Raw genomic sequence first — 12,545 nt, 5'->3', positions numbered from 1 at the left:
CAGCGTTACTGATTTTATTAGAAAATGTAAATAAATTTAAAGATCATAAATCTGAGTGTACAATTTCATATGAAAACACAGTCTATCTGACAGGCCTCTATAAGCTGGCGTCAGAAGTCACTAAGGAAAAAGATGAAAGAGAAGAAGAAAGGGAATATTCATTACTTTCCACCGATGCTTTTTCTTCATAGTCTGGAGGTGGTTCAGAGGAGAAAAATGGTGCTGGAGAGATACCCAAAGGTGAACTGCACACAGAAATTGTATATATAGTTTCATCGTCTCTGACAGCAACTGTTCTTTCATCATCTGCAAACTGTACCCTATAAAACAGAAAATTGTGTATTAATATAGTTCCTCCTGCTATAGCAAGTGAAATTCACCCCTGACTTACATGAATGTATACAAATGCACAACTCCTAGAAGTCCCTGAAAAAGCTTACATAGGCATTACAGTTTCATACTATTTGCTATATCACGACTCAAAAATTCCATTATTTCAGCAGGAAAGAGCAAACAAGCTCCCTTCCAATTCACATCATAGCCTGACTTAGGAGCATTAGCCATTTCTAGCAGGGCAATCCTATTAAAACCCCCAAACCTGTGCTTCTAATGCATCTTCATTTTTGCAGTCTACCACAGTCCTCTTCTCCTCTTCTCTTGTGACAAACAGTTACTAGGCTTAGAACCACATAACTAAAACAAAAATTCTCAGCTGTCTGAGATCTTAAACTACAGGTAACTTGAAGTTTTAATGAGCAATACATTAGACATATGGAATTGAACTGCTGCTTGAAGACAGAGAATTAGAAGTAAATGGACACCAGTGGACTACTAAGCTCAAAGTAAGCAGCGAGGTATTCACAACTCTCCTCTGACCATTACAGACAGATCTCTGGTACCAACACTGTTCTGGTACCCTGTTCATCTCACCTTAGAGATGGCCCTCAGCATATTACACTTCAGCAGCTTCCAAGAAAAGGAGAGAACTCTTTCTTTATGCTTTACTCCCAGAGCCACCTCATGCTTGTGTGTACACTTCCACTCCCAACAATTCTGCACAAGGGAGCAGGAACACAGCATAGTCACCTCACATCTCAGTAACAGCACTGAAAATGTGTGTGCATTTACAGCAGAACAGCACAAACAGTATGGTAACAGGAATGATTACTACTGTTATCACAAACCTCCTGTGGCATTTAGGTCTTTGAGGTTGTACTTGCTTGCTTTGAGGGGAAGATGGTCAAATTTTGAAGTACTGACATGAGGCACACAGCTGATATGGCTGCTTGTGGAATTAACCCATGTGAGCAGGAAAGTCTGGAGTATAGTGGAAAGCAGTTACAGAAATGACCCAGTAGCTACTATTGTGTGGACACAGCTATGCAGGCTGGGGTTCTTGCTGCAGTGCCTCATATGCTGTGTAGCCTTGTAGACTAAGAACATCTGATGAACAAGTCCTAAAAAACTTAAAGTGGACCTTCCAAGGGTAAGACCTACTCAATTCTGAATCATCAAGAGCATGAAAATAAGTTGAGGGCTCTAGGTACGTTGGCATCTAGTTCCTGGCCTTATCTAGCTCTAGTACATGGCCTCTTTCACCCTCAAGATAGGAACCCACTGATTGGATCCCACAGAGAGATATCTCTGCAAATTCTTATGATGCAAGCAACTCCTCAGTCATTCAGAAACTCTTGCTGCACAAGCTTGGTGATGGCAGCACTGAGCAAGTCACCTATGCTCAGTGTGTGGAAAAGCAGCTGCATGGGACATGCCTCCTCATCTTAGGATGAAGTTGGGTTTGCAACTTTCCCTTTAAGCTCCCTGGAACCTCCTCTGCTCTTTCTCCACAGTATCAATATATCCTGTCACACCACACTGTTGCTGAATGATCACTGAAAGCCAACACAGACCTTTCCAAAAGAGTCACCAAGAGAGCAGGACACAGACTAAATTAGCACTCCCAGTGTCACAGAGCATTTGAATAGGTACTGTGAAGTGCTCACTGCATTAGTTCTACAGAGGCTTCCTAGGATCTGGCAGCATGGATATCATGTCACCGGGCACTGCTGTGAGGAGTACCTTTCCTTGACAGTCTATGGAGGAACTTCAACCAAATAACATCTAAACAAACAACAGCAAAGCAGACAATAACACAGTCTTACCCATCACTGAATATAGAATGGTATGGTGGAGGACTTCTGCTTGCAGGCAAACCACTTGACACGAGACAATGTGTCACAGCTGGAGACAGAGGATCAGCGAAATAAGGTGGTGGTGGAGGTGGGAACATCAACACAGCATCACCTGTGATAAAGAAACACCAGTTACTACCTCTGGAAAACCGAGCTCCCCTGTCTGTTCTAACTGTATCTCAGTATGTTTCCAATCTTTGGAATTGCGGTATCGGTACTTGTCTACCTTTCAAGATAAAAACCAATGATGCTGCATAATGATCTGTTATATTCTGCATTGCAGAAGTACACTGAAGTTTCATTCAAAACCAGGAGTACTTTAAAAAGAAAAAAAACAAAAACAAAAACAAAAAACCAGCATAATCATAAATTGAGTTTCTTTAAAAAAACAAAAGCAAACAACCATTAAGTGGGAGGAAGTGATCCACCTAGCTAAAAGACAAATCTCCTATGTGTTGGTTGTCCTCAGAAACAACAGGCGTGAAGACAACAGCTACTATTAGCTCCATTCAAGAGCAGAAGAGTAGTTGTTTTTTTTTTTTTTTTATCATGCATCTAAAAGAGGGGTTTTCTAAGTATAGCCTTGAAGTAGATACTGACAGAATAAAAAACATTTGAGTCATAGATAGCCCTGACTACTGATTACATGTTGTTGAACATCTTCATTAGTAACCTGGATGAACAGATAGAGTGTAGCCTGAGCAAGGCTGCTGATAATTCAAAGCTGGGAGGAGTGGTTGACACACCAGAAGGCTGTGCTGCCATATAGCAAGATCTGGATGGACTGGAGAGCTGAGCAGAGAGGAATCTAATGGGATTCCACAAGGGCACGTCCTACGTTTGGGGAGGAATAACCACACATGTCATCCCCTAGCATGACGATTCTAAGATTTTGAATGCTTTGACAGCTCTTCTCCCAAATTACTCAGGCACACTACTAACATGAGTACCACAAAGCTAAAGCAATAGATAAATAATTCAGTTTTAAGCGTAATGTGTTGCTTATCTGTCAACTCAATTTTGTATTTGAGGAGCTTCCATTTTTGTGTTTTGTTTTTTTTTTTTAATAAAGTTTGTATCAGTCACTGAGCTTGAATAATTCATATAAACATTCATTATTGCCTGGCACCTCTTTTGTTTGTTTGTATGTTTTTCCCTTCCAATTTGCACTGACAAGTCACAGAACATAACAGATGTTGAGTTAGGCAGGGACACAGTCTAGCACAGCAGTGACTGTCATCCTTTAACCTCTGAGTTTTACGCTTCTTGATGGAATTATGAAAGAAAGGAATCCACAAAATTTACTTTACTGTCTTTAAAAAGTAATCTGACTGATTCTCTATACCCCCTTATCTTGCAAAACTGACACTAAACCATCATCATTTTTGAGGACCATCAGGTTAAAGGTCTGTATATCAGTCTGACAGATTGAAGGGCAAACTCTGCGCTTATTGGACTTCAAATCCTGACAGATAACAGTTGAGCAATGTTATAATTGACTCGTTTATCCTTCCTCTGAACTAGAAAGTTATCAGAATAATCTATATATTAAGTATATTCATGGTTTATTAACAGCAGGGTACTACTTAGGGCATCACTCCCTCTTAATAGTTCATTAAGTACAGTATGCTCTACAATTAACAGAACCATGTTGCAATTAAATCTGAAGATTGATAAAAGAGGTGGCCATTACTCAAGTAAATACAATACAAACCTTATGAATCAGATTCATAAGCTTTTGTCTAGGAGAGGGATCAGAGCTCCTGGCTAATGTAAGTGTTAGATACAGTCACAGAAACCATGAGACATGCGATTTGGAGTGTGAGCAACACTTTCTTGGAAAGGAAGCGAGATTGGACTCATTTGTGCTACATTATGTGATTTCTTTCATGCAGACAATCAGAAGCTGCCAAAAAGAAAGGTTATATCCTCAAGAGAAGCTCAACTGAACTGATCCCACAGAAAACATCTAAGACAAAGCAACCTTCCCACCGGCTTGTCTGGTGGCAGATGACAGAATCAATGTGTTTACTGCTCAAACACGTGACACTCGGAGGTAAATCCCTGGCAAATAGAAAGTTTAAAATTTCACACATTATTTACTCACCTAGTGTAACCTGGAAAGATTCAGGGCTCTGAGGATGTTCCTCGTTTTCCAGAGGTTCTTCGTTGAGATTTAAGTTTTGCTTCTTTTTAACATGAGCTATCACGAAGAAACACAACCCAGTAAGCACAATCAAAGGCCCCAGGATTTGAAATGACAGGAATCCACAGCCCTGGCGGTCCCCATCAAAACTGTTAGTCTGGTTGAGCTGTATACTGGGCCAACCAGGGCTGCAGCCAGGGACCCAAATGCCCAGGATGCTAATTAGCATCCCACTTGTCAAAAACAGGAATCCAAAGATAAGAAACTGGGCAAACTGACAGTTTCCTTGATAAAAAAAAAGGCTACATATTTGCTCATTTTGCAACTGTCTTTGGCTTATATAAAGCCTGGCCCTTGATCTTGCAATTAAAATGCAAAGCAATCCAGTTACAGCCAACACAGGCCCAGAAGCCTTCAGGACCCCACTACAGTCACTGAAGGTTTCAAAAGGGCATGACTGCAAGGTAAAAACTGAAAGAAGAAATCCACCACAGAGCAATATGGCCCCAAAAAGAAAAAAGGAAAAAAGTAGCTTTCTTATGTTGTCCATTACTTGCTTCACCTACTGGTACTGGAACAGTCACTGAATACATTACAACTGAATCTCCTCCTCAAACTGATGTGTTGATTTTTGTCCTTTTTTTATTTCCCTGTTAGCATTCAGTGGCAGAAATCCGCAGTAGACCTGTGAATGTGAAAATACAGAAGTCAAAAGAAGAAAAGAAATAGCACAATTAATTACATTGTGGTTTTTACTGATACATTTGATACTCAGCCTATTGATATTGCATGCTCTTAGTACATTCTCCTTTTTGCAGAAACTTTGTTATGGAATAAAGGGCCTGATTAAGTTCATTGCTGTTGAATACAGATGACAGGTCAGTTGCAGTTAGGCTGAAAACAACACAACTGCTGATGCACAACTCAATGAACTTTATCTTTGAAAATACAGTTGTATAATTAATGGGATGTTAATATCTGAATATTTGGAACAAGGAGAGGCTGTCTTTACCCTTAAAGAAAGCTAGGCAAGTTTTCTGTAGCACGCAGTAGGAAAAACAGGGAAAGAAAGAACCTGAATGCAACTGATTACAGGTAAGTACCAGGCTTTTTACCAAATAAATCTTCTAACATAGCAACACATACCTCTTCAGAGCATATAGATCTTTCTCCTTCCAGAGGCACAAGAAGCTTCTCAGCTTCTCTTTTGCCAGCCTCCTCTCCTACATAACTACAACAGCAAGTACATGGATGATTTTTGGTTCAGTTCTGCAGGGAAGGAAAAAAAAAACAGACAAACAAAAAACATGCATAACACTTAATTCAACTTCCTTGCTCCAAAACCTTTTCCCTTTGCCGCAAGAAAGCATTAAAAAGTATAACAAAGGTGGTCCCAGAAGGTTTCAAGCCTATTGGCCTATCAGAGCCTAGATTCAAAAGCAAAAGAGAACAGAGACTAGTGCTGAGGCCAGTAGTAGTTTTGTGCATACAGACAACCAATCTGCTGATGTGGACATACCAGGGCAGGGAAAGCCTTACTGAAAATGAGGACAGAGTGCTATTTGGTGAGCTCTAGAAAAAAACTCACTGCTGGCATTACTAACAGGGAAGCCCGTATTGCTCTGACACAGAGATCAGAACAACACCTGCAATCACAGTGTGAATCTTCTGCACAAGGAGCTACTTGGAAAGCAGTTTCAGACTGGAAAACAGCAAGTCTGGATGCACCAACTTATCTCTTACTGACAGAAGGAGGCACTCAGGCTCCTGAGCCATTAAATGTTTTAATGGCTTTCTTCCTCACACCAGCACTTTCCCAGGTCAGTCTTCTATACTTATGACTTGGAAATATCATGAAGGACATGGGATTGAGCAGCTTGTCACAGATGGAAATGAAGAACGGGTTTAGCTACAGCTGTTTATTAGTTAACCTTCAGCCTCTCCTCTCCTGCTTCCACTGCCCTGCACTGAGACAACTGCAAGCTACAAGTCAGACCGACTCCTCCTTACACATGCCTCAACAGCAGTCATTCCACAAGAAAGTATTCTGTGATTTCTGGAAGCAAAATGTTGAACATGTGTCAGCCACAACAAGCTCTGTGTCACTTCCCAGTAACTGCAGTGCCCCACTGGGATAAAAACAAAACAGAGCCATAAAACCCACCAGTCACTCACATACATAATTAACTAATTATCTGTCTTCACTACTACTACACACTGAGTCACTTTACTCATAGGAGCAGAAGGGAGTGAACGGACAGACACAAATGATGAAGTTATTGGATCTTCTACTGCTGGACCTCAAGCAGCACAGGAAGCAAAGAACAACACACCAGCAAAAGCCACAGCAAGCTCAGGACATGAAGGGCAAGAAACAAGCTGCTCCTGTACAACAGCAATAAGGCCACTGCAGGAAGCCACAGAATCTCCTGGCTCATTACTTCAAATAGCAACAGTAAGGGACTTGTCCTAATGAAACCCATTGCTCCAGTCAATTAGGCCTGTTAGTTACTTCTTCCCTGTTCTGAGGACAATCTCTCATTGCTAAGAATGGCTGAAAAACTTTGAGCTGAGTCTGACTTGGTGGAACAGTCACTGATCTCACTGTTCTAACTCACCGCCTGCTTCACTTCCACTGATTCTGTTCCGTGAGTTAAAACACAACACACTGTTGTGCTTCTGAAGAAGAACGACAGATTTAACTCTACAAAATCCAAGGGGAGACTAATTTTCATTTGTGCTACCACCAAACCTTGATAGTAAAGCCAACTTTACATTAAACTGCATCCCTGGCATTTCAAGAAGCATTTTAAGAAGCAGCTTGTATTGACTGTGTGCTTCAAGTATTTCCACTAGATCAGATATCTCCACACATATACGTGGCACAAGGGAGTCTTCTCTCTTCTCTTTACACCTACTCCAAGCTTGAGAGCAGACATAGAAACAACAGGTCAGAAACCACTAGAACAGAATTCAGCAGTGCAGAAGCAGTTAAGCACAAGGGAAGAGGGAATCAGAAACAGCACTTGTAAAGGAACTCTGGTTGTAAGACAGAATGATAAAGTGCTTTACCCTTTTATAAGTCTTTTATAAGTTTCATATGGGTGTATAAGTATACACCCATGCCAGGTGTACAGAAAAGGAAGTAATGCTGTTGTTTTCGTGTGTAACATTTTGTATTACAGCTTCCACATTATGGGCATCTCCACAGATTAAAATGTACTATTTTTTCTTATAAACCCAGGACTTCTTGCTTTCTGTTTGAATTAATGTACTTTCCAAGATCCCCACTGCAAATACCAAGGCTGTAAATTTACTTTCTTTTACCCACATGAGATTTGATATCCTCATGCAGTTACATGAATTCAGAAACTGAGGATTAAAAGAAAAAGGTGTTGGAAGAACTAAAACACTGCTGACTCTCCGTCCTGTGTTTTGCACTGCAGGCCTCATTCCCGCTGTTCATTGCAGAAACATCCCTTCTTTTTTTCCAGGCAGGAGGATCCACATTTTCTGTTATCACATCACATATTTTACCCCAGATTACAGACTTAGCTTCAAGGGCAGCACAGGCATTCTTCTGTGAGCACAGCTGTTCAGCTTAAGGTAAGCTGGAGTTTAACACCTTATTCCCATGCACGTCCCTGCCTCTGATGTTTTAATTACTTGTATGTAAAGTTAGGTGTAAATGCCAACTAGCCTGATCGGATACATGTCCAGCTCCCTACCTTCAAGCAGCATTAAGGTTACAGGCGCTAACAAGTTCTGAGATGCCAATTTGCACTCGTACATAAGCAGTCTCTAATTAGTGCCTGACACTACTCTGATCTCATACAGGATACAATTCTTGACATCTCAGGAGAAGGGTTTTGAAAGCTTATGAGATGTGCACAAAGACATCTCAGCAGTCAGCAGATGCCACTGAAAGGCACTCTGTCTGCACAAGTTGACAAAACAAGTAATCAGCTCACAGAGTAAGGATAACACTGCATTGTTATCTATGAACATTGCAGGTGGGACAGAATAAGCACCTGGGGATGAGCTGTGAAGCAGCTACATGGGGATAATTCAGAAAGCAGGATGATGCTGCCAGTCTTCAGACACATGTGCAACAAGGAATCCTTCTTAACACAGACCGGCAGAGCATCAGGGATTCTGCCTGATGCCAGACACAGCTACAGCTCCTGAAGAAGCTGTCAACATCATCCCAGCAGGCTATAGGAGAAAAACAGCTAAAATACAAACAAGCAGTCCCCACTCCCTTCTTTGGCTGGGAAGGTGCCCTGACACTGACACAAGGGAGGGTCTGTGGCCACAGTCAGGAGCCTTCAAGGCAGAGCTCACCAGCTGACAGGCTGGATGCCTTATAGAAAACCAGAACAGGACTCACGTTTAACGGGAGCTCTGCAGGGTCCCCGGCGGTGGGATGCTGTTTACTTGACACTTGCAGCAGACAAGGGCAAAGCAGCACTTATTTTCTGGAGCACCTGCGGGGAGAACAGGGAGATGTGAGAGGGAGGTGAGGCCCACGCACACGATTAGAGCCACAGCCAGGCTTTATTTTAGCAGGCAGCGCACTGCACAGCAACTTCTAGAAGGAAGCAATGGGCATCAGCCCACAAAAAGCAGAAGGCAGGCAGACTTACAGTCCTTCGAGACGACACATTTGTGGCCATCAGGAAAACGCACAACCCCAGCAGCAGCCCAGAGCTTCCTCGAACGAGTCACCGCTTGGGAAAAGCACCATCCCGGGGGAACCCCCCGAGCAGGCTGACAGTGCTGAAGGTCCGGGAGGGGACGCACCGCACCCCAGGGTCGGTGCAGCAGGGAGCGCAGCAGGGAGCCCCTCGCAGCGGCCCCTCATTGCGGGGACCACCGCCCGCCATCTTCGCTCTCCCCCCTCCATCTCTCCCTCCCTCCGCTCGCCGCCCGGAGCGCTGCCCGCACCCCGCCATAGCGGCACGCGGCGGCCGCACGCACCGCACCGCAAAGCAAAGCACCGAGCACCAGCGGAGCAGGTGCGGGCAGGAGAGCTCTGTCCTACCTGCCCTTGCTCGGCCGACCCTGGAGCAGCTGTCACGGCTCAGCCGGCCCCTCTTCTCGAGCGCCCTGTCCCGGCTACGCGTGCACAAGCGGGGGATACAGTGGTCGCGCACCGCCCCGTCCCCGCCTGCCCCGCTCAGGACGCCCCGCCCGGTGTCCGCCCTCCCCCTCCTCTCGTCTCGGCTTCCCCCGCCTCGACTCTCGGCTGTGGGAGCTGCTCGTACGTGGCCCGTCCCATGGGAGGCCGAGGTGCGGGGGGAGGCGACTCTGGGAGAGGACAGGGGTGAAGGGAAGCATGTAAGCAAGTGCCACTGGCTGGACCTGAATAGCCACGAGGTGGAAGCTGCTCCGCTGGTTGGGGCCAGCCTGGTGGCTGGTGAGCAGCGAGGGAAGTGTGTGAGTCAGGAGAGGAGCCGGGGTGGGGTGAGAGGTGGAATAGTGCGTGCAGAGCGGGTGGCAGGAGGGAAGGGAGTGAGGTGAAGTCTTTCTTGATAGGGAGACAGTTTGCTACATAAGGAGGATGGGGAAGGTGAGGAATGTGTGGTTTTGGAGAGCCGCTGGATTTGGGTTAAACTGTGGAAAAGCAGAGTGAAAAGAAAAAGAGTGGGGACTTACTAAAAGTAAGAATATGTGTAGGGTGTAACCTGTCATGGGGCTTCAAGCTCCTAGAGATTCAGGGTTCAGGATGTTGCCCTGTGTCCCAGCTCAGCTGCCACCAACTTGGGCATCAGATGTGGCTGTGAAACGTGCTGCAGTAAGAAGAGACTGGGGGGAAATGATTCCTGCCTTCTGTGAAGAAAAAAGCAGGGAGAAAATTCACATCTTCACTGCAGAAGGTGAATTAGTGTGTCATTAGCAATATGAGACTGGGCAGTAAAATCACAGCTGTTGGAGAAATCTCGTCTCTTTAGAGATAATCCATGTGAAATAACGAATTTGATGAGACCGTGCTTCAGCTCAGGACACTAAATGTGATCTGCACAACCTGTCTGGATGAAAACACAGTGAGAAGCCAGGCTGTGCTACTGTGACCTGATGAGAAACATTCAGCTCTCGTAGTCTGCAGCACACTTGGAAGCTTTGCTGTCCTGTTCTCCTGAAACCAGATGTGATCCTTGGGTGGACACTGTTGTCTTAGCACAAGCCTTGCTGTAGTGTCTTAACCTGGTGGGCAGCTGAGCTCCGCACAGACATTTCTCACTCCCCCTAAGTGGAATGCATGAGAGAGCTGGCAAAACATAAAACCTGTGGGCAGAGGTATGAGTCTGTGCAGCACTGCTTTGCAACAGCCAGAACGTCCGTGTTATCAGCATTATCCTCATCCTAAATCAATAACACTGCACCATACCAGCTGCTAGGAAAAGAATCTTCTTTTTCCAGTCAAAACCACTTGCTCTGTTTCAGTGTTTCTTGGTGTGCTTTAAAGCAAGAGATGTTCAAACACACGTGGAGGTAATGTGCAGTGAACTGTATCTCGTAGGTTGTAGCTTGCTTACTGTGACAGTGCTGAACAAATTGGATGATGGCACAGAGGATGAAGATCCAGTTCTCCAGCCCACACTGATCTCTGTAGTGCCTACTCACAGCAAGCACGTGGTGCGTGTGGTTACTGCAGAGCTCAGCTGAATAGCAAAGAACGGCGTGTATTTGTTTATTTGAGCTCTGCTAGACTCAGAAGAGCTATACTTAGAAATACAAGGGGGGAAAAAAATTGTGTGTTTTGTTAGAACTGCCAATTCACAGGCACAGGAATGACAAAAAACATTGGTGCCCACAGTCAGTCAGCTTTAATCTGAACATAACCAAACCCCATGGTGTTCCTTTGCAGCCGCTTGGCAGAGCATTACGAAGGGACCACAGAACAGAGTGCTGTGCTGGCTGCACAGGGAGGGAGGGTGAGACTTACAGACACCTCCAGAACAGCATCCCGGGTCTGTGGCATTGTCCCATTGCCCCATGAGGATCCCTCCTGCAGGAGAGCAAGACAGGCCCCAACAAAACTGCCTGGAGGCTGCTTTCTTCAGCTGGGAGTGCTCACAGCTAGGCTGGCTGTGTGGTGGCTTGGTTATAAATCTCTAAAATGAAGAGGAGGTATGTAACAACCCAACAAAAATAGCTTTGCTTTGGCCAGCAGAGACAGTCCAATATCTTACATCCACATCTTTATCTGTTGGGTTCTTTCATACATACATACATGCATTCAATGTGAAGAGTAAGGGAATGGCGGTTCTCCAGTTGGTGCTGCTGAGATCCCATGGCACCGAACAGTCACGGCATGGGGTGAGGAATGAGGGCAGACCTACATGCATGCTTTCCTGCTGCCCCTGTGGCCAGAGCTCAGTCTGAGGGTGGTGGAAAGCACAGAGATGGTCATCTTTCATGAGCACCATGCTCTCTATGGTGCACACACAGACACAGGATGCCACTGGAAGTGGCACATGTCTGAAGCAGTCCTGCAGGGCTTTTAAATGCTCTCTCTAAGGTTTCATCATCAAAGCCATTTCCAAAAGGAAAACCAGGTCAATAGCTGGGTACAAACTTAAGCGGGAGAAAACGCAAGTCGATGTGTGATTGCTATGTTCAGTTAACTTGTCCATGAATGAGCAGTCCTGGACCAGGACTCCAAGGGCTGTTTTCTTGGCAGCCAGCTCAGACTGCTCGGAGCTGTGTGCTTTGGTCTGGCACATTTCCTGCATCCATTGTTGTCGGGTGTTGTTGTTGTCCTGTCATCTTATGAATTCCCCAGAGCGTAGGTGCAGGTTGTAGTGTTCCCTCTCAGAATTACAGCAGAATTTGAACACAAGAGAAATCCTGACCTTGTCAGACTGGGGGCAGGTCCCAGCTGCAATGTGATGTGCAGCTGGGAAGTGTCTGTAAATACACGATGAGATCTGCTGTTTTCAGATCTGAACTGTACACGAGAGGTGTCCATCAGTGGCTGTGTCTGGATGGGCACTCAGGCTGTGGGTGACGTTGAAGCCATGTCCTCCCATTCTTTTCCCTAGTAGAAGTGGGACCTCATCACACTGGGCACACTACCTTGTAATGCACATCCCTGGTAGGCTTAATGGTGTTTTAATCAGTATACATGAAGGCAAAGGCTCCATCAGCAATGGCCTGGGAGGTGATTGTCCCTCTCTTCTATGCTCTTTTGAGTACCGTGT

General features: G+C 45.0%; 1 protein-coding gene across 2 annotated transcripts; it reads right to left on the bottom strand.

The window, feature by feature from the left end:
* On the bottom strand, positions 1 to 9,500 carry TMEM171 (transmembrane protein 171). 2 transcript variants are annotated; one of them, XM_085528626.1, is made up of 6 exons: positions 9,383 to 9,500; positions 8,729 to 8,825; positions 5,485 to 5,607; positions 4,300 to 5,023; positions 2,163 to 2,304; positions 1 to 320 (listed from the first exon to the last, which is right to left on the bottom strand). In XM_085528626.1, exons 4-6 carry the CDS (start codon positions 4,886 to 4,888, stop codon positions 98 to 100), a joined length of 954 nt encoding a protein of 317 aa, XP_085384752.1. In that variant the 5' UTR covers positions 4,889 to 5,023; positions 5,485 to 5,607; positions 8,729 to 8,825; positions 9,383 to 9,500; the 3' UTR covers positions 1 to 97. The 2 variants fall into 2 exon arrangements, with proteins under 2 accessions (XP_085384752.1, XP_085384753.1); XM_085528627.1 differs by lacking the exon at positions 5,485 to 5,607.
* Between the last annotated feature and the right edge of the window lie 3,045 nt (positions 9,501 to 12,545).

This window comes from Coturnix japonica, chromosome Z (genome assembly GCF_054131305.1).
Source record: "Coturnix japonica strain WE chromosome Z, WE-NBRP24, whole genome shotgun sequence".
NCBI classification, from domain to species: Eukaryota; Metazoa; Chordata; class Aves; order Galliformes; family Phasianidae; genus Coturnix; species Coturnix japonica.
Note: the sequence above shows the minus strand (reverse complement) of the source record. Positions and strands in the feature narration are given on the sequence as shown.